General features: G+C 44.2%; 12 protein-coding genes across 12 annotated transcripts; 7 read left to right on the top strand and 5 right to left on the bottom strand.

Annotated features, from left to right (window-relative positions):
• Positions 1-51: 51 nt before the first annotated feature.
• On the bottom strand, positions 52-1,377 carry TOT_010000409 (conserved hypothetical protein; the record flags this gene model as incomplete). The annotated part of the gene is made up of 2 exons (XM_009690950.1): positions 52-718; positions 776-1,377. 2 exons carry the CDS (start codon positions 1,375-1,377, stop codon positions 52-54), a joined length of 1,269 nt encoding a protein of 422 aa, XP_009689245.1.
• A 1,031-nt stretch (positions 1,378-2,408) lies between these two features.
• TOT_010001253 (conserved hypothetical protein) lies at positions 2,409-4,510 on the top strand (the record flags this gene model as incomplete). Its single annotated transcript, XM_009690951.1, has 8 exons — positions 2,409-3,075; positions 3,118-3,209; positions 3,302-3,369; positions 3,419-3,553; positions 3,676-3,766; positions 3,887-4,077; positions 4,108-4,353; positions 4,384-4,510. The coding sequence occupies 8 exons, from the start codon at positions 2,409-2,411 to the stop codon at positions 4,508-4,510; spliced, it is 1,617 nt and encodes a 538-aa protein (XP_009689246.1).
• A 272-nt stretch (positions 4,511-4,782) lies between these two features.
• On the top strand, positions 4,783-5,138 carry TOT_010001254 (conserved hypothetical protein; the record flags this gene model as incomplete). Its single annotated transcript, XM_009690952.1, has 3 exons — positions 4,783-4,932; positions 4,973-5,068; positions 5,106-5,138. 3 exons carry the CDS (start codon positions 4,783-4,785, stop codon positions 5,136-5,138), a joined length of 279 nt encoding a protein of 92 aa, XP_009689247.1.
• Positions 5,139-5,787: 649 nt separating this feature from the next.
• On the top strand, positions 5,788-7,452 carry TOT_010001255 (integral membrane protein; the record flags this gene model as incomplete). Its single annotated transcript, XM_009690953.1, has 3 exons — positions 5,788-6,415; positions 6,574-6,738; positions 6,989-7,452. 3 exons carry the CDS (start codon positions 5,788-5,790, stop codon positions 7,450-7,452), a joined length of 1,257 nt encoding a protein of 418 aa, XP_009689248.1.
• Positions 7,453-7,593: 141 nt separating this feature from the next.
• TOT_010000413 (uncharacterized protein) lies at positions 7,594-8,462 on the top strand (the record flags this gene model as incomplete). Its single annotated transcript, XM_009690954.1, has 4 exons — positions 7,594-7,833; positions 7,871-8,065; positions 8,099-8,221; positions 8,253-8,462. The coding sequence occupies 4 exons, from the start codon at positions 7,594-7,596 to the stop codon at positions 8,460-8,462; spliced, it is 768 nt and encodes a 255-aa protein (XP_009689249.1).
• Positions 8,463-8,827: 365 nt separating this feature from the next.
• TOT_010000414 (conserved hypothetical protein) lies at positions 8,828-9,800 on the bottom strand (the record flags this gene model as incomplete). Its single annotated transcript, XM_009690955.1, has 5 exons — positions 8,828-9,112; positions 9,142-9,243; positions 9,274-9,376; positions 9,412-9,622; positions 9,725-9,800. The coding sequence occupies 5 exons, from the start codon at positions 9,798-9,800 to the stop codon at positions 8,828-8,830; spliced, it is 777 nt and encodes a 258-aa protein (XP_009689250.1).
• Positions 9,801-9,939: 139 nt separating this feature from the next.
• On the bottom strand, positions 9,940-12,652 carry TOT_010000415 (conserved hypothetical protein; the record flags this gene model as incomplete). The annotated part of the gene is made up of 3 exons (XM_009690956.1): positions 9,940-10,096; positions 10,128-10,494; positions 10,579-12,652. 3 exons carry the CDS (start codon positions 12,650-12,652, stop codon positions 9,940-9,942), a joined length of 2,598 nt encoding a protein of 865 aa, XP_009689251.1.
• A 400-nt stretch (positions 12,653-13,052) lies between these two features.
• Positions 13,053-13,900, top strand: TOT_010001256 (conserved thioredoxin-like protein; the record flags this gene model as incomplete). Its single annotated transcript, XM_009690957.1, has 5 exons — positions 13,053-13,311; positions 13,363-13,388; positions 13,420-13,510; positions 13,759-13,832; positions 13,862-13,900. 5 exons carry the CDS (start codon positions 13,053-13,055, stop codon positions 13,898-13,900), a joined length of 489 nt encoding a protein of 162 aa, XP_009689252.1.
• A 305-nt stretch (positions 13,901-14,205) lies between these two features.
• On the bottom strand, positions 14,206-15,567 carry TOT_010001257 (aspartate transcarbamoylase; the record flags this gene model as incomplete). Its single annotated transcript, XM_009690958.1, has 3 exons — positions 14,206-14,343; positions 14,427-14,615; positions 14,758-15,567. The coding sequence occupies 3 exons, from the start codon at positions 15,565-15,567 to the stop codon at positions 14,206-14,208; spliced, it is 1,137 nt and encodes a 378-aa protein (XP_009689253.1).
• A 662-nt stretch (positions 15,568-16,229) lies between these two features.
• Positions 16,230-16,388, top strand: TOT_010001258 (hypothetical protein; the record flags this gene model as incomplete). The annotated part of the gene is made up of 1 exon (XM_009690959.1): positions 16,230-16,388. One exon carries the CDS (start codon positions 16,230-16,232, stop codon positions 16,386-16,388), a length of 159 nt encoding a protein of 52 aa, XP_009689254.1.
• Positions 16,389-16,740: 352 nt separating this feature from the next.
• On the bottom strand, positions 16,741-17,509 carry TOT_010000419 (hypothetical protein; the record flags this gene model as incomplete). Its single annotated transcript, XM_009690960.1, is given in 3 exon segments — positions 16,741-16,910; positions 16,937-17,341; positions 17,347-17,509. Coding segments are annotated over 3 exon segments (738 nt in total).
• Positions 17,510-17,671: 162 nt separating this feature from the next.
• On the top strand, positions 17,672-20,455 carry TOT_010000420 (uncharacterized protein; the record flags this gene model as incomplete). The annotated part of the gene is made up of 1 exon (XM_009690961.1): positions 17,672-20,455. One exon carries the CDS (start codon positions 17,672-17,674, stop codon positions 20,453-20,455), a length of 2,784 nt encoding a protein of 927 aa, XP_009689256.1.
• Positions 20,456-20,482: the final 27 nt, after the last annotated feature.

The raw sequence follows: 20,482 nt of genomic DNA on the forward strand, positions 1-20,482 counted from the left end.
GTTTGTTTCAATTTTCCGCCCTTCCTTCTCTCGGAACTCAATTTGAATTGGTTATTTGTTGTCCATTTTTAGTCTTCTTATCCTATCTATTATTTTAAGGCTAGTTGGTGTTGCTTGGGTTGATTCTTTTTCTACTGATTTTTTTGATGTTTTTTCTTCTAATTCTGGACTGAGCAGAACTCTTGATTCGAATCTGCTTTTTCTAGCTTGATCTTCTCGATGATCTTTGGCTTTTTGCCTGGTTGTCTCCTCGGATCTGCCCAGGTTGCTCTCCTCAGTGTGGTCTTCTTTGGAATCACAAGTTTCGTCGGTTATTGATAGTTTGTGGATGCTCGGATATTTTTCTTTTAATCCGTACGTAATTTCAATCTTGTTTTCTTCGAAATGTTCATGTGTATCATTTTCCGTGTACCTGTAACTGGATATTTCACTCAGTTCCTCCAACACTTGCTTTTCCCCCTCGCTGCTGTTGTAGTTGGCTGATTTTGAATCAAAATAGCGCAGCTTTGAGTTGTCGCGTGCGGATTCTTTCTGCTTGAACTCGGTGTATACTTCCATGAGCGTCAGCTTATCGGACTTTTGGTGATCGTCGACCGTCTGAGTTTGAACACTGACTTCGGAGTACCTAATCAGTTCTTGGCCTTCGGAAACATCGAGAACAACGCTTTTGTCGTCGGAGACGCATTGCTCGGTGCGCTCGACGCTGTAGGCACTGGTGCTTTTTTGATTGGCCACGCTTAATTTCTCGCTCGCTTCGTACTCCATGGGTGACGACTGGACTGAACTCTCCTCGTCGATGGAAGAGCTGCCGAAGAGTGAGCTTCCGTGGTTGAGAGACCTGAACTCGACTGAATCAAGCTCCTGGAGTCGTTCCTTCTTGTTTATGTTTAAAACTGGAATTCTCCTTTCACACACCATGGGAATTGGGATCTCAATGATCTTCTCCTTCTTGACAATCGTGGGAACGTCCACGTACTTTTCGACGTACTGGATCTCCGGCACTTCCACGATCTTCTCCTCCTCGATGATCTTGGCCACCTTCTTGATCTTCTCCACGGTGACGGGGCGTTTTACTTCCTTCACCTTGTACTTGATCACTGGCTTGATGACTTCTACGTATCTGTCGACGACCTGCACACGGGGGACGTAAACAACCTTCTCCTCTACCTCCTCCTTCATCACCTCCACAATCTTTTCCCGCGTTATGGGTTTCAATATGATGGCTCTGTGCAAGTCCTTTATTATGTTGCCGTTGGTCAAACTCAAATCGTTTGCATCAGCATAATGGTGGAATGGGAGTCCTTCCATATTATACTCACCTAAAAACACACTCGGAGCAGTCTCCTCCTGTTTACTACTCTTTTTAAAGAAAACCATCTTTGATATAACTAGCTAAAATTATTTTTATTCTTTAAATCAGTTACTCTAGATTTAAAATAATATTCATGTAGATTTAAGCAAACACATTAAATAAATTGGTATTTGCGTGATAAGTGTGTTAATCTGATTTAAATTTTAAGTGGTTAATAAAATTAAATGCACAAAATATTAGAAAATTCAGTGTGCTCATCTAGCTGAAAGTTGAATGTGAGACATCTGATTCAAAGAATTGAATCAAGATAGTAGGCGTAAAGAATATGCTGATTGTGCTTATATTAATTTTAAATTATGATGGAAAGAGTGAGATGATTAACTAAATAAAATGGTGGAATCTTGAGGAATGTAAATAAATAACAAATATGAGAAAACAAAATTATAGCAACTAAAGTGAAGCATTTTGCGCTTAAAATAAAAGGATGTTTTAAATTATTTAATAATAGAATTTGTGTGACATTTGTACTGTATATAGCTTACACACTCCATGGTGGTGTTTACTGCAAATATCAAATGTATAATTCATTCATAGCTTAGTTATCGCATTGATTTTTGTAATATATAATTCCAAAATGCCTAATTTTTAAAATTCATGCCTATATTTTGCTCATAATGTGTAGTGATACCGTACACAATTCAACATAATAATGTTCATATTCCGCTTCTCAAACTTGATAGGCCCAAGATTTTCTCCTCTCTTCGCAGCACTTGTATTTATAAGTGGCGGATTCCTTACACATTTGAGGTTATCCAGCTCTGTTTCGGGATTAACGATTCAGGATTATAAGTTACTACTGTCTACATCCTCCAATTACTTAAAATGCAGTAGAAAAGGTAATCTAATTAGGAATTCCTGCAGTGGTGATTCCAAATATGCCCATAGTTCGGACTTAAACGTGAATGTGTACCCTAGAATACCCAGAAGAAGGCCAGAATCATGTTTGTTTACATAATTTACACAATTTTAATCAGGTTTCATTGAGTGTAATTATCGCAATAGACAATCTGTTTGTTCAAGTTTCAGTGTTGGAACTTTGGCGCCAGAAGACAATGACCATAAGATGTTGAAGGACTTATACCTGAACAGAGATAAGTACTTTGACGAGACCTTGGGGAAAAACTGTAACCTTTATAGGTACTTTAATATAACTAAGAGTAATATAAAGAAGCACCTGGACTACACAATGGAAGAGTATATTAATCGCAAAAATGAAGATGAAGAAAAGGAGTTGTATCTGGTGGATGGGAATTCATTTAACGGTAGCCCAGATTGGAATTTGCCACTGCCCAGAGAAATGGAATCGCATAAGATACCTGAAGCGGGATCAGATGAAATAGTGCCAATGGGTAGTAAGGATCAGGGTATTGAGCCTAAGTTTGAAAATGAAGTGCTAGAGTCAATATATAAAATGATACCAGAGGAAGCTGATGATGAGATGTATAAGTCAAGCAAGGACAAAATGGTAGAATTGTACGAAGAAGTGGGAGACAACGATTATGAAGTCTTCAATGACCACAAAGTGTACACAAAACAGTACTTCCAGGATTATAAAATGATATCGGACGAAGAAACAAAGAGAGAAAGGGAGCTGCTGCGTAGAGTAATGAAGCATCCAACAGTCTTTCCAAGTTATCTCGATCCACCAAACCCAGTACACAGAACGGGAAGAAGGCGAGAGATACAAAAAAAGAGAGACTCAGGTAACAGAATAGATAGCGAAGTGATGACTAAAACAAATACAGGGAGGCTGCAGAGGTTACGATGGGAAATGGATGTGGATTTTAAAGACGATATCGCAAGAGGTAACTGGGACAAAGGGGATCAGCTAACCAAGGTAAACAGATTATTGTAGCAATACCAGTGTGTCAACACCGGAATAGCAATACTAGAGTAGCAATATTGGCATTTCCTAAACTAATTGAGTAGGAATTTAATGATTCAATTGAATGGGAGGAGCTAATGCCAACGCATCAAGATAGCAACTACTTTAAAAGGTACGACTTCAGACAAACCTAGATGAATAGCAAATTAATGAAAACATAGGAATTACTACGAAGATGGGTTTGCAGACGAGGATAGAACGCCTGACAGTTACTTTGACGTCCAGTTTATAGGATCCACAGACGCTTATCCATTTGCACTCTCAGCAGGAATGCAATTCACATGGCCCATATACTGGTACTGATTATGATAAGGGTTATATTACAGTGTTGATATACAGCTATATTAAAGTGGTATTGGCTATGTTACGCTGATATACAGTTATATAATGGGTTAACGGTCCCTAACATAATATTCAGGGTACCTTGGCTTTGTAAGAAGAATCCAAAAATGAGGGGACAGCCAATAAGATCGCCGGTGTTTAACCTGGGTGGCATAGAGCCACTGCAGGTAAGTGTAGACTTGTATTTGCATGAGAACTCGGTATTCGTACCTTATGCCCATATATTGGCCATTTGTAAAATAGTGGTTATGCACACATGTTGGCAATAGGATTATAATAGTTTGTAGTTGTGGTTCTATCCGGAAGGTAGCGCACACTCGGCGGATGGTTACTGCTCACTTAAAATCATATCGCCACCGGGCTGGAACCTGCCATACAGAATATACCTGTACGTGTTCAGCGAGTACAACAGAGTGGTCTTGGGGCCGATGTACAGAGAGTCGGCAGAGTACATAGCAAATTCACTCAACACGTGCAGGTAAGAGGGGTTGGGTGTCAAAATGTGTAGACTAGTGTCAAAAAAAAACAAGGAGCTCCTGGAAAACCCGGAAAACGATAAGGATTACGTGATCCTGGGGCCCTCAGGAAACGTGTACGTGGGAGTGGGCGTAGTGGACGAACCGATAAGGAGCCATGATCAGAAGCACGAGTTCAAATACGACTGGGACGAGGGCGACTACGAGTTTAACCAGTGGCTGAAGAAGCAGACGTCGAACCCAGACGACAAATTCACAATGGACACAATAGAAAAGGAGTAAGTGGAATTGAACTCATGGTTGTTTAGCCGAACACACTCAATTTGGTACGAGTCACACAAGTATAAATACGTGCCGGATAGACACATCTCAAGGTACTGGAAGACGAGGTACAGCAAAGATATGGTCTGGAATCCGCCGAATCTATCGTTTTAGGGACTGATGCAGAGCCGCCGGTGATTTTAATCATCATTCTTTGGGCGCATTTTTAAAATAATAGTGTAAACTGAAAGAATTTGTAAATTAAAGGAAGCTGGTTGTAATATTTGTAACTTTGAAGCGTAAAAGTGAAGCAATCAATAGTATGTAAGGTTATGGGAGCTGGTGTATATATGTAAAATGTATGGTTACACCACTTGGTCGGTGATTTATAGAAGTAGTTAATATAGTAATTTTATGCCAATTTTATATAAAGTCGGAGTTCAAGAATGATTTTGAGGAATTTGGGAAGGAATTACCCTAATTTCTTAATAAGAAACAGCAGTTACAGATTGACACAGCACGCAAACCACTACACTAAGAGTAAATACGAAGGAACTGGGTTCCGCAAATTTCTTGGACCCTTTTGGGTTTATGCAGTGAGTTAAACGATTTCTCTCTCAATTAAATTAAATTTAGACTCCCGGATTTTTACACAACTACGCACTCATAACGGGGTTTTTTGTACTGCTGTATTATCCCCTGGACCCGTTTCTATTGAAAGTGAGGAAGCTGGTACGTTGTTTTAGTTTAAATAAATGTGAATTTGCAGAAGGCGGAAATGGATGCTAAGGTCGGAAGCTAATCATGATGACCAACTAATTTTTAATCGAATTTTTTTTAACTCAATAAAATATAGTGAATATATACGTAAAATAACATAAAAATGGTGTCTATGCCAGGTTTATTTTTTCTTCCTATGTACATCGGATTTTAAGCTCGTAATTTTTTTTTATTAACCTATTTTAGTTTAATATGTTTAATGTATAATTGATTTGTGTCTATGTGTAATCGTTTTGGTGAAATGTGTATGGGTTTCTGCAGCTTATGGATCACATAGGTGCAATTAATTTTGGGCGTGGGGAGTTCATAGAATCCATGCTCTGGTTCGTGCACTAAGCGCTCAAGTATCAGTATTAATTTTTTATATTTCGCTTTCGTTGTACTTTTAGAATATTATGCGCTTCTTTAAAACATCAAACATGTTCATTTTCGACAAATTCAGGCCAATCTTCAGTAGAGCAACCAATGATATCTCGCCAGTTAAATTAAGCTTGAACACACATTTTAAGTCCTTTAAGACCCAGTCAAACACATGGAACAGTTTTTACAACTCACATAACCTTATTTTTAAGACAAATCATCAATGGTCGAACAGCGGATTCAACTTTGATCAGTACAAGAACTCCTTCAAGTCGCTGTTCTGCGCAGCCGGATTGTCGTACACGTACTGTATGGGCAACGACAACCTCGACGCTGAGCCGGAAAAGGAGGAACGATTGGAAAACACGAACATTGAACTTGCGTCAACGGAAAATGAAACGCCAGCCTTTGACCCATTCGAAGACAGCAATGTAGTATACTATCACAAAAGGTTCACCTACGAGTCTCCGTCGAAGGATAGCAAGTACTTTTTCGAGATTAAGAGGTACAGGCAGCCGAGCTCTGAGACCACGCTGCCCGAGACCCTCAACAAAATTCAGAGTGAGATTGGAGGCGAGTTTAACGGGTCGGCCAGAGACCATTTTGAGTCATTCTTTAGAACGCCACTCTACGTGCGGTTTAAGCGGATTATGAGACACCACCTCAACGATTTCGAGAGCGTAAAACCAGTGGTGTACTCAAACGGGGAGGAAAGTAAGAAGGAGAAGGCCAGGTCGGAGCCATTCTGGGTGGTCTTGACGAAGACGGCTCCGGCCTTTTTCAGCAACGCCTTCATTGCAGTATGCGGATCAGTGTTTGCGCTCTGGAAACTCGCAGAAAACACAGTCAGTCAGAAATTCACCGACTTCATGTCGAACCACTTTGTGGCCTCATACGAGGCGATTAAAGCAAAAAGATATCACACACTCATTACGTCAGGTACGATAGTTAATACTAGATATAGACTAAAACGAGTTCACACCGATTTGGGCAGCTATATATCTGTATTGGTTTACTAACCAACTATTAAACTATTGACGAACAATACTGGTCTACCGACTAACTCGTTGTATATAATCGGGCATAATTATGTTTAGCCATAAGTCACACATCTTTCTTGCACTTTGGACTCAATTGCATGTTTTTTCACCAGCTAATGAAGACGTTCCACAACAATATGGCCTTTCAGACCCCTCCGGTCAATTCAACAATTCAATCGTTCGCCAGGAGTTTCTTCTCAGCAAACCACGTTTTCCCAGGAAGTGAGTTCTTTTAGATAGGTGGAACAATGACTAGTAGCTACTTTAGTATGTGCTCATAAGTGTTCTTAGTTGATTTTGTGCAGTTTGCTGCCTCTTTGGTAACGGCCGTGTATTAACTAGTTATTTAGTTAGTCAATAATTTGTGGTATCTCCCTGGGAGAAATATCGTAATAGCCGGCAGAAATATGATCTTTGGGCTGGCTCCCTGAGCTTTTGCAATAATTGACTGAAATGACACTATTTAATTTAGGCTACCCTGTGAAGATGAAGAAGGCGGGGGCAGTCAACACCAACGACATCTTCAACGTCCTGCTCTTGTCGGCAGTCCTGTCAAGTCTGGGCCACGTCCTGATGTATAAGACGCCGGTGGTGGGAGCGTCGGGAGCAATTTCAGGGCTTATGTACCTCCTGGCAGCCACGTTTCCGAACACATACTTCAAAACAGTCTTCCCGCTCCCAGGAATGAACCTGAGCATACTGCAGATCGGACAGCTCTTCCTGGCCACCAACCTGTACTTCCTGATGTACGTCAAGGGATCGAACATAGCGTGGGCGGCGCACCTCTTCGGAATGGCCGGAGGAGCACTGTACTGCCTGTTCCAGCAGTACGTTAACAGGAGGCCGGGATTCTACAACCCGATCCTGCTCTCAATCAAGACGGCGAAGGGACAGTGGAAGAGAACGTTTAAGCGCTTTTTCAACAACACAAACTAGCATCATTCGTAGATTGAAAAGTCTTAAATTTTGACCACACTAATGTCTTACACATCACAATTTTTGGCAAGTATTCCTGAGGCAGTATGTGGTGCCGCGTAAAGGGGATAAGTCGCAATTGTTCACTTTTTGCGGGCAAAAATGAGAAAAAGGCACCTTAAAATTTATTTTGTATTCTATTCCTTTTTATTCTATAAATTAAACGCAGCACTGTGTAAAAACCCGGGGCCTTCCAGGGATGAATTCGGAGAACCGACGGTAATCGAGTACCTCCAGGCCTTCCTTGAAATCAGGCCGCACCGAGCGGATCTCCCAGGAGCTCCGGACGATTCGTCCCACCATAGATCCATGCAACCCCAAAAGGGTGCCGCAAGTGAAGATGTAAGTCACAAATAACTCCAACACACAATTCCGTCAGGATTCCACTCTCTACACCAATAAATACATGATGAAGTACCCTCGAAACCAGTCTTTTGGACCGAATTGCGCGTATATTCCGGGCTACGAGGTTTCAAGATCGCGCTCCCTGGACGGCCTCGATCTCAGCAACGGAAGCGGCCAGTTCAAACGTTGGGGATCAGATCGGGACTACAGCCTCCCTGATCTGAACGAGGTACAGCGTCCAGCATTAAGCAATGATTTTTAGCTAATAGAAATTAACAAGAGTTCCCGAGGAGTTCTCCTGGTCGACTTCTTCGCAACCTGGTTTGTGTCCCTCTGCTCATCGCTTCTTAGGTGCGGGCCCTGCTCAGTGATGAACCAGAACTTGGTACTCTAGAGTAAAGTTCACGCGCTTTTAGGAGGTTGTTCGCTCGCACTACCGAGACGATAGACTCACGATCCTCTCCATTGACGTGGACCGGGACGAGAGATACCTGAACGAGTATGAGATTACAGCACTGCCATCACTACTGCTGTTCGTGAAGGGGGACTTGTACAAGAAGATCGTAGGTCTTGTTGACGTCAAGAGTCTAATCAAGGAAATTGATAACTCTCTGGATTCGATATAATATCGAGCGCCCCTAAATCTATCGCCGCCTAATTTCATTGAAATGCTTTACCCGTAGGCCAGCCGCTGAGTAAACGAGCACGAATCGGCTGTTTGTTATAGTTAAAAATGAACAAGCGTAGAAGATTAAAATAAAATTTTAAATTAGGATCCGTGTAGTTTTGGAATGTTAAAAGATGAAACGGGCTAAGAGATTTCTTAGCAATAGAGTGATTTAATGATTTAATGACTGATTTTCTTATTGAGTCAGCGCGAGATTAAGTGATTTAGCGACTATGAGAGTGACTAATGTCATACTGATCAGTAACGTACTAATTAGGAGTGGTTGACTTAACGGCCGAGTGCGAGTGGAATCTGCTGAAAAAACTAATTTAGTTTAATCGTGTGATCTCTAGATCCCACCAGAACGTGGATTTCGTCTACGTAAACGCAAATCTTGTCTTGTTCACTCTTTGTCTCCTGTGGACCCTGGGCAGCCGCGAAGTCGAACGTGTAGTTAACTGAGGTCGCGTTGTAGTAGTTGCTGGAATCAGGGACCAGGTTCTCGTACCTGCTCAGGTACTGGTCCAGGTTCGTCCAGTAGTTCGAAGAGTACACCTCCTCCGAGGGCTGCACCGCCTTGTACAGCTCGTTCAGAACCAGCGATATGTCCTACACAATCCATCAATTGGTGCGCGTACCCGCGTCGAGGCCAGCGAAACGTGCGGTTTCCTCTGCGAATAGTACTTTTCGAAGCCGAAGGAGCTCACGACCTTGTCCACGAGGTCGATAATCGGAAGAATCTGTAAAATGAGCATTGTGTGGTGAGATACCGTGTTGTCCCTGCACGCTTTATCCACTAGAGACACTGCAAAGTACCGGTTCTGGTTCTCGCTTGCGCATATTGACACCTTGTTTTCCAGCATCAGGTAGAAACTAAAATGTGTGAGTAAACAGTGGAGATAAGTTACGGTTTCAGGTGCTGCAAGGAGCCTCTGAGGTTTTCCAGGAAGGAATCGATGAACTGCCTCCTCAAATACAGCGGCTTGCACAGAGACACGTGCAAGTGGCTCGGATTCACCTTTTTGCGGTCCGTTTGGGAGTCCGTGTCCATTTCAGTGTCCGAGTATGTGTAGTCGGAATCCGCCTGTGTGGGCTGCTCGCAGAACAACACATTGTTTACTTTCTCCAGCTTTGAGAGAGTATTGTACGCCCTCTTTGCGACGGATGCGATTTCCTCCGTGACTTCGACTGAATTCGCGTGTTTGGGTCCGCTCAACTTACCCTTGAGGTAGCATATGGTATGGTAGTTCCCGTCCACGTGAGGAACGTTTCTGGTGTTCTGCTGAATGTTGAACATGTATGAAAAGCGACTGTATGTGTGAAAAAATTAGATTTACTAAAAGCTGTGTTCCCCCTCATCAAGTGGGTAGTCGTCGGAGGCCGTGCCGTATAGTATGTGTTTTATCAGTGTATACGTTTGCGATAGTGTGAGTTTTTTAATCTGAAGATTTTTTACTTATTTCACCCCTTACCTTGAGTTTCTGCTTTATTTTCGAGACTATTAGGCTGTCGTGTATGTCGTCGGTGCAATCTCCCTCGAAATCGTCAAAAATGATGCTTGACACAAAGGAATCGCCCTTGTTTATTTGATTCCTATGTTTTTTGTGATTTTCTTTAAACTCACGTTGTGTTTCCCTGGGATTCCTGGTTGTTTTCTTCCATGTTGTTTTTACTCGATATTTTACCTGTTCCCAGCAGGTTCAGGTACTCTGCTGATGTTTTAAGCTCCACTGTTTCCATGCTCAGTATCACTTTAACGTCTTGTACCTGCTGCATCGTTTCTTCGCATTCTCTTGGCTCCACCAGCTTCTTCACTGACTCCAGTATGTACTCGCAGTTGTTGAGTGACGTCTCAACGTCCTCTTCGTCCATCAGTATAAAGTCCAATGACTTGCTAGGTATCAGCGTTGATATCAGCACCTTTTCCATGTCCGACAGCGTGGTCCTCAGTATCTTGTTGTAGTTTTTGCAGCTGCTCAGTGCACACATTTCTATTTTGTTAGTTATTTTAGCACAATGTATTACATAACTAGTACATAGCGTGTGTGTTTAATAACTAGTGGATAAAAACTTACGGAGGAGCTTGTGCGTGATGTGGGCCATCACCTCCAGCGGCTGCCTGTGCACGTTCTTGAACGGCTCGTAGTAGAGCTCCACGAAGTACTGGTTTATGATCCCGACCATCTTCTGCGTGATGCTTTCCAGCGACGCCAGAGTGTCCGGCATGAACTCCGACAGCGTAAACTTGAGGAGGAACTCGTGGAGCACCGTAGCCGACTCCAACAACATACACGAGATCGTGCACGATTCGAGCACGTTTTCCAGTGAGTTCCATATGTGCTTAACGCTATCTATGAAGTATTCGATCAGCGGCACCACCACCTTCGCCGCGTACTGCTTCTTCGACTCGACGAACTTTAAGCACTGGCAGCGCCTGTCCACCAGATTCAGCACTGCTATCAGCACGTTTGACACTTGCGAAAGGAACTGGTCGTCCTGCAGGTACAGCGTCGTGTTCAGTCCCGTCCTCACTCCTATTGAGTCGCTGAACGACTCCAGCGTCAGTAGTTTTTTCGATATGCTCATGCAGTGCTTGTTCTCCATTTCCAACAGTGCGTCCAGACAGCCATACAGCACGTTTGACTCAAAACACAGGAGTATCTTACTTTCCAAGGTGGCTTCGTCGCCGTCTCTACTCGGCATGTTATCTGAACCCTCATTCCCAGTGTTCGAATCACTGGCTTCATAGTCTGCACCGTAATCACCATCAGCGTATCGAGCTGCGTTTCCACCGCTTAAATTGTTGTTGCCATAGTTTTTAACAATGTCATTGTTACTGTGGCTGTCAGTAGAGTTGTTAGCGTTATTGATATCAGAGTTGTTACCGGTGTTGATAGCAGAGTTGTTAGCGTTATTGATATCAGTGTTGATAGCGGTGTTAGGGGTAGAGTTGCTGGCACCGCCGTCCGTGTAACCTTCGGAGCCACCCGCGTTGGAGTAGCGGTAAAATTGTATCATTATGAAGGGCACAATCGTGTTGTTGTCGAAGTCCGAAAACAACTCGTAGCTTGAAGCAGGGTCAAATCCTCTCAGGTACGATGCAAACTCAACCATCGATCCCACCAGCGAGTATATTACGCTGGTCACCTTGTCGTCGCTGAAACTTGACCTGCTTACTTCCAGCACTGTGGACTTCTTTGGACTTGCAATCATCCTCGTCAACTCCCTCAGTCCTACCCTGTCGTCTTCGTTTTCCATGAAGTAGTCGTACACCAAAAAGGGCAGCCTACTGTATACGAACAGCCTTGCTTCCTTCGCTATCAGCAGGCACCAGCTAGACGCAACGTCGTCCACGCTGCACTCTGCGCCTATCAAGACAAACTCCTCCAACAGCCCGTAATCGTCGCAGTACGGCTCTGGCATTAACGCTTTGAAGTAATTCGTGCAGTCCAGTTTCATGTCGCTCTTCGCCTTCTTAAATACGGCCATGTACTTTTTTACACACTCCCTCAGGTACTCTATTGCCCATTCTGGGTGCTGTATCACCGCCAGGTTACTGCTCTCCGACTGAAAAATGTATCTAAAACTGAGTAGAACGTTGTTCGCCAGTATTGGCGCTGCCGTCGATTCACTCCTCAAATACTTTTCCAGCCTAGTCATCATCAATATTAGTGCGAACAGCTTTTCCATGCCTTCGAATGGGTACTCTAGGACATTTTCCGACTTATCGTCCAGTACTGACTGCCAACTACTGTTCCTCTTCAGCTCAACCAACAAGTTTTTGGCAAATATCAGCAGTGATCGACACTTTAAATCCTCCTTTATCAGGAAATCATGTTTACTAAAACCGGACTCATTTCTTAGGTATACCAAATGCTCCAAGAGTTGAACTTGTATTGGTACCTCTTCCTTCAAATTATATGTTTTATTTCTCAATGATTCCTTTTTTAGTGATGATTTCTTCTCCGAATTATCATGGTCATCTAATTCTCGGTCAGAATTTGAGTCATTCGACACATTTATTGTGTTTGAAGAACCAATTTCTGAATGTAAAACACATTTTTTAATGGATTCCACAAAATCCTTGTCCTTAAAGTTGTTTATTCCTATGCGACCGATGAGTTCTAAGGCTATTTCATTCTCCTTCATTGAACTAAATTTACAAAATCAGTTTGTCGTGTAATTTCATTTAATGAGAGCCTAAAAATATATTGTACATAAATTTTAAAAGTTATTATATACTGATGTGTAATTGCGTATTCATAATTTCCACATTTTTTGTTCCCAATATTCCATTTTTTTACTAGTTAATACCTTTATATACATTTAATTTGTCAATAATTTTGTTTTTTATTATGTTTTATTTTTTTGTTTCAGCCATTAACTTTTCATCTGTTCTTTAATCCCTTTCTTAACTTCATTTTTTGTATTATTCAACATATTTTTGTACTTATAAATTATTGTTTTAATTTTCGCTCCATAAAAGTATGGATGCTGCTACCAGGTTTGTGTTTATAATCCGAATTTATATTTTAGTTTAACTGATCAGTTGGACAAGTCGTCCCTCGAGTGTTTGAATGAAGATTCTTTACACAGGGTCTCCAACACCCTCAGCCCCGGAATCGATAAATACTTGCAGTCTTCCCCGGGGGAGGGTGAGCAGCTTTTAATCAAATACAAGTTCATGAATCCCGTGAAACTGCACTCCATGATCGTTAAGGGTCTTCCTGATGGCGTTTCTTCTGGCACTGCTCCTAAGACTCTGCGTCTGTTCATAAATTCTGAGAATTTAGACTTTCAGGACGCCGGTTTGTTTTTTATTTTTAAATTTACTGACCATATTATAATTAATCTTTTAGAGTCCGAGCCCTGTACTCAAGAACTGGTTTGTTTTTGCACCTTGTTTACTTCTTTAGACTCTTGAGAAAACTCATGTTGAGACTGGCCAGAAGGTTCTTCTTCGCTACGTTAGATTCCAGAACGTTAACAGTCTTGCTATTTTTATCGGTATTTTATATTAGTATTTCTTTACACACTAGATATGCCTGATGTATTTATGTAATTAACGATTCATCTATAATCATGATACTGTTACACTGGTGGCATATATGATTCTGTTACAGCGTAGCACATATAATACTGCTACATTGCTAGTACATATGATACTGTTACCGTCGCAAAATACACATTAAACTATTAAAGCCTTTATATAATCACTTACTCACTTATATCGTTTATTAAATTTTTTAATTCAGCTGATAATTACGGTAATGATACTACCAAGGTTGCTCACATTGGACTTTATGGTACCACTGCAACTTCCTCAAAGGTTAGTGACTTTACTTTCATGTTACTTAGATTGAGAACTGGAAGCCTACCAAGGAGAATGAAATGTAACTCTAGTTTTTCCAACCTAATCTTGCCATCTGTTAATGTTGTATGTTAATACTGCCATTGTATATGCATATATCTATACCCATACATCCATGTATTCTTGTATACATACCCATACATCCATGTATTCTTGTATACGTGTATACATAACTTACGTGCCCTTAAATACATATATACATAACTTACGTGCACGTAAATACATACATACACACATTTGTATACATAAAATGAAAATATATGGGTGTACACACAAATTAACAAGTCACATGTTTACACGGGTAGTAGTCTGATACATTATCAATATAATATTATGAGCCGTTTAATATTAAATATAGAAGCGCCATCCGTATATATAGTCCGTTTTTGGCCTGCTGAAAGAACACACATCTTTCGTCTGAATCAATTTCAGTAGATATTTCATCCACTCTCGGCAATGGGTGTAAAATCTAAACATTAGTCAAAGGGTGATCCGCAGTCGTGTTACTGCCGCTTATGTAGTAAAGCTGCATAGATGAAAATAAACTGATACCTTTACGTGCTTTGCCAGCTTGGACATGACACTTTTGTCCAACTTGTATGCATCCTTGGCTGTCTTGTACTCTGCGTCGGTCATTCTTTCCCTCTGTACTCTCGTTACGTAAATGGCATCCACGTTTTCCAAGGCGTCCAGTAGCTTGTTGAAGCTCGTTTGTCTTGGGTATGCTAAATCCGGAATGTTCTACACAGTGATTATTTATTTATTTACGTCATGTGGTTATTGCGTCATTTTTTGTCGTTTAGCTAAATGTGCTATTTAATATCTAATTGTTTGCTGTTGACTTAAAGCACCAGTGGTGACTAATACTTGTGGTTCAACTTACATATTTTGCGAAATTCTGCTCTACTTCCCTCTGTATTTGCGTCGGCATCTGCAGCGACGGCACTGCGACGTACTTCAGAACCACGTTGAAACGGCTGAGCAGTCTGACCAGCGAGTGCGTGGTCCTTGCGTACTTCAGGTCACCCATCAGGCAGACCGTGAACTCCTTGTCAGGGGACCCGAAGAGCGGGAAGTACATGCTCAGCGTGTACACGTCCAGCAGCGCCTGCGTCGGGTGCTCGCCCGAGCCGTCGCCGGCGTTGATGAGCGGCACCAGCGAGTGATGCCTCACTCTCTGGAGCGAGTTGTTCTCGGGGTGGCGGACCACGACAAGGTCGCAGTACGACGAGAGCACGCGCACCGAGTCCTCCAAAGTCTCGCCCTTCACCGACGACGACGTCACGTCGCTGACGCTCACCACCTTCCCTCCCAGCTTCAGCATTGCGCTCTCGAAGGAGCACCTGGTCCGCGTGCTCGGCTCGTAGAACAGCGTGGTCATCACCTTGTCGGCCAGGAATTTGAAGCGTCTGTTTCTCTTCATTTGGATTCTGAAAAACTCCGCCATTTCGAAGATGCATTGGATTTGTGGTACTGAGAGGTCATCAACGCCGATGAGCGATTTATTGTGTAAAGTCAAAGCTACCTTCCTGCTGAGGGAATCAAGGTAGTCGTAAAGCGGATCTTCTCCGCAGAGCCCAAATTCGTTTAACCTTTTGCGGACCCATGGCACACATGAAAGCGCGTAGAGCGCGGTGACCGTGGCAGTTCCCGCGCCCAAGGCTACCCAGGGATCCCTTAAATACTTACTCATTAATGATAAAGTACACTAGACCTTAAAATATTAGAGGTGTGTTAGTTTTCTGATTTTGAAATCATATTCGATGTAAATACGAATAATTCTAAATATGATTGCTAGAAGGAATAAAAACTAAAAATAAAACATAACTGTGTTTAACTAGAACAGGAAGTTACGAAGATTCTAGCCAGAATATTGATTAAAATAATGTACAACACTGATAGACACAAACGTTTACAATTTATATACACTAAATTAAATAAAAAATAAATGTAAATTCATGGGGCCATAAATAATGAATAAGATTAATGTAAAGTATATATAATAATTTGGAGAAATAATCAGTGTCAATATATCAATTTAGATTGATAAAACGATTTAGAGCACAGATAAATGATTGAAATATACAATTAATGAGGATACAACCAGAACAAAGAGAATATTAACAGTGAGTGCCTTAATTTATTTCTTATTATATTAGTAATGTAACTTTATTTAATTTTAGGTGATTTATGGGTGATGTGTAAATTTTATTTTGAATAAAGAGTGTTGGGTGTGAATGAATTTAATTTCCAACACTTGAGGAAAATGATGCAAATTTTCACTTTTAATTTATAAATAGCAATTCAGTTAACACAAAATTATATTTTGGCAGTGGCTCAACGTAAAAAACATAAATGTGTATATATCACAGCCTTTTGTGTGTAGCTCGAATTTACGGAATCCTGGTGCTCGGAAGGTTGATCACACATATCGAAAATATATTGGTATCGCTGCGTAGGATCTCCGATGTAAAGTTTAAACAGAAAAGCAAAGTGATGGTAAATTTAAAATAAAATTTATATGCAATTTACGTGCAGCCGGAAGAATGCATGCATCGGTACCGATCTTAACAGCCATCTGATACAAATAAAATTATGGAACATCGAGTTTTTATATAAAAATTAGCGAAATCACAAGTATAATTTCGGTGCCATAAGTATTAACCAAAATTGCAAATTCATAGTGTAAGCTATACACCAAATTCTTGCCAAAGGATTTATTAAGTCAGATTTAACCAAAATAATATCTAGATCCTGTGGATTGTAGGTATTTTAGATTCTTTGCACTAGAAGTATGGTCAACCCCGTTTAACCGTACTACACATTTTACTAGTTGTTCTGCTTTTATAATTTAGAAGCGCAAAACTTAAGCACCAAATTCATAAACACCAAAGGAGCGCCAAATAATTTTCAAATTAACTGTACAACACATTGGAGTTGGATTATAGCCAAGGAAGGTAACCAAATTATCAGTGTCGTCCCTATACAGGTATGTTGCATCAGTTACACTGGTATCTTTAACGTAAATTAGAGTAGCTACTAGCATTAAATAGTGTATTTACATATTCGGCTCTCGCAAATGTTTTGGCACAATTTATGACTTGGATGTTTAATGACTGAGGGAACGCGGGTTCGGGGGAACTTCGTATTATGATTCATCAAATTTAAATGGCGGATGCTTTCTAGTAAATTTGTTGATCTGTAACTGTTTGAAAGCAAAAGATTTGACCAGAAATTTGATGAGTTTGACATTCGGGCATGGCGATGTAGTGTGTGGTGATATCCATCCGATCGATGAATACAATGACACATGTTGGCGTAACTGACGCATAAGCTCTGATCTGCGAACTGACTATTTGAAAATAATCGATTTGTACGAATTTTGTTCAAATTAAGAGTGGAAGGCTGATGGCAAAAAGGAGCGAATCCAGGCGAATTCACGGCGATGTGTTGTGATTTAGAACTAGCTAACCGGATTGTCTGAAGTGTGACAAAAAAGAGCGCCCAAAAAATTGGCCCCGAAGAGCAACACGCCCTGAACAAAATTTTCCACCCAACATGGCAGCTCTATTTTGTGTTGCGAATGTCTTGCGATCAGTATTTATCCCGGTGCCCGCCCGTTGTACATTTTCCATTTAAATTTCTGTAAAATAATCGGTGTTTTGGAGATAAAGGAAATCCGTTCCCCCAAAATTGTGCCTAAGCATCTGCGAAGCCGGACGTAAAATTAGAATAATATACACTCGCATACAGAAAGGCAGCAATAAATCCAATGTTTTAGGCTTATGTCACTTTAAATGTCGACGAATATGTTTGTTTCTGGTTTTTCACCTCCGTATATGCTCCATGTCACCACCAAGACATGGCTGCGCGATAGTCATGACCTATTCGACTATGAAACCAACCATTTGGTGTGCGTATCGCACTTCGCAGCCTCATGCGGACTGAAGCTACTCCGCGAGGAGTCGGATGTGCGGGCAATCGAGTACAACAACGTCGTGGATAAGGAGCACGACCACCTGCTGAGCGTCGTCTGCAAGAGAACGGGAGAGTACGTCGTAATGCCCGCGGAAAAGGTCCCAGGCTCGCTGCTCTACCCCCAGAAACTCTGGCTCATCGTACGCACGCTGCCCTACCAAAGGTACGCGCTGCAGGAGAACGACGTCATCAAGCTCGGAAGGTTCCGACTGCGCGTTAAGCAGCTGGTGCCGGGCCCCCTGGAGACGCCGAACAGCACGAGCGCACTGGGCACGTGCTCGCACGGCGCAGGCAGATGCCCGGGCTCGAACGCGCCGGAGTGCCCGTACTACGGGGACGCAGCAGCGCACAACAGCAACTGCAAGGCCAAGTGCACGACCTGCCGAGGACAGGAGGGCGCTGCGAGTCAGAGCGCGGCTAGGAACCCGAGAGACGGCGCCGATGAGCAGCTGGTCAAGCTGTTTGACGGCGTTATACCGGAGAAGACGATAACCTTCGAGGAGCAGTGCAATATGCAGTGCAGAATATGCCTGGCAGAAGGGTACCTCCACAACCCGCTCAGCTCGAGCGATAACACGAATACGCCGCTGCACAGCAGCAAGGAGACGAGTCTGGACGCAGCGAGCGACAAGGATCTCTCGGGACACTTCGCAGGGAACGCAGACTTCTCGAACACGAACGCAGCAATGACGCCGGAAAACGGACTCGGGGCACTCACGCCCTCCGCAGCAAGCTTCGAGGCCGACAGGCTCATATGCGCCTGCGAGTGCAAGGGCAGCATCAAGTACGTGCACGTGGAGTGCCTGAGGAAGTGGATCGACTCGCGCTGGAACCTGAAGGGAGACGAGCCGATGCCCTCGATGGTATTCATCAGAGAGGTCTCGTGTGAGCTCTGCAAGACCAACTACCCCTGCTACATCAGGCAAAACGGAGAGCTCATCCAGATCGTTAAGATGCCGAAGATGCCAGTGCCATTCCTGGTCCTAGAAAACATCACGCCGCACGCAATCAAGGGCGTGCACCTGCTCTCGATGAAGGACATGAAGGACCTGAAGCTGGGCAGGGGTCACGAGTCAGATGTGAGGATCCCCGACGTCTCAATCAGCAGGTACCACGCGACGATCAGGTACGAAAACGGCCAGTTCTACCTCGAGGACCACGACTCGAAGTTCGGCACGCTCGTATCGATGAGGAGGCCGAGAATGGTCTCGCACAAGGAGCCGCTCTCAGTGCAGGTCGGACGCTCAGTGATTAACCTGGCGATCGACGAGTCGCTGCCGTACGTGCAGAACAGAGTGATGACTCTGACCACAGCCAGAGGAGGCCCCGGCGGAAACGGGAACCCGAGTCCGAGCGCAAACGGAGGCGGGAGCGGAAACGGCCCCGCAAACGTGAGCTCGAACGGCAACGTGGGCGCACAGCAGAACATATATCGTAACGTGGAGCCGGGCTCCAACGTGGGTTTAACCTCGAGCAGCGTCCACGGCCCCTTCGCAGGCGGCATGACGCTCACGTCCACCGGCGAGGTCGGCAACAACTTCATGGGCCTTAACGCGCGTCTGGGCGCCGGCGCCTTCGCCACGAACGCAGCAACCTTCATGGCCAGCGCGAACAACTTCTGCGCCGCAAACACGGCCGCAGCCAACAGCGGCGCCGGCAGTGGCCCCGTGGCTAACCCGAGCGCGTACGTGGGTGCCCCCAGCAACAGCTTCACCGCGGGTGCGAGTTACATGAGCGCCGACGCCAACGGCGTAAACCCTGCGCTGCTGCTCCCGCCCTGGGCCACCATTGAGTACGAAAACGCACTCAATTCGAGCAGGTACCTGAGCTTTCTGCAGACAGCCTACTCAACCGTGATCAACAGCAACCCCGCCACGCCCATTAACACGACGCCGTCGAGTGCCATGAACATTTCGCCCGGCAACGCAGCGAACGCCAACGCAGCCAGCGGAAACACGCCGACTGGCGCAGGCGCAGGCGCAGGCGCCGCCTCCCAGGGCGTGATGGGCAGAGGCAGCAACCTGGCGGCAGCCCCCGCCAACAGCCCTGCCCTGAACCTGGCCTCCCCCCTCGGAGTCGCCTCCTCGGGTCTGGGCGCGGCGGGCCCTGAGGCACCAGGCAACCTCATCGCCACGAACACTGGCAGGAACAACCTCGTCGCCACCATCAGCGCGAGCCCGCGCACGCCCACGAACGCGGTCCCCGGGATGGGTTCCGCGGCCTCCTCAGCCAGCGGGATCACGAACACGTACTGGAGCCTCGTGCGCAGCGCGATCAGGTCCAGCTACGACCCCGACATTCTGGACGGCCTCGGCAACCACAGGCTCGACAGCTTCAGGCTTCACCGGTCCGCCTTCAGGGCCGGCGGCGCCGCCGCCGCGCAGTCTGCCGCGAGCCCCAACGCTCCTGCCTCGGGCGCGCCGGGCTCCCGCCCCGTCCCCTCCGGCGAGGAGGTCGACATGATGCTGCCCGACAGTGTGTTTATCGCAAACTGGAACGCCGCCCGGCCCGCGAACGTGGACTTGAACGTGGACACCAGCACAAGTGCTCTAGAGCAGCGCCACTCAGGCCAGGAGTTGGACAAGCCTGCCACCAGGCTCTAATGTTTTATGTCACTTAATACATGGCTG

The sequence above is a fragment of the Theileria orientalis genome, chromosome 1, assembly GCF_000740895.1.
Source record: "Theileria orientalis strain Shintoku DNA, chromosome 1, complete genome".
NCBI classification, from domain to species: Eukaryota; Apicomplexa; class Aconoidasida; order Piroplasmida; family Theileriidae; genus Theileria; species Theileria orientalis.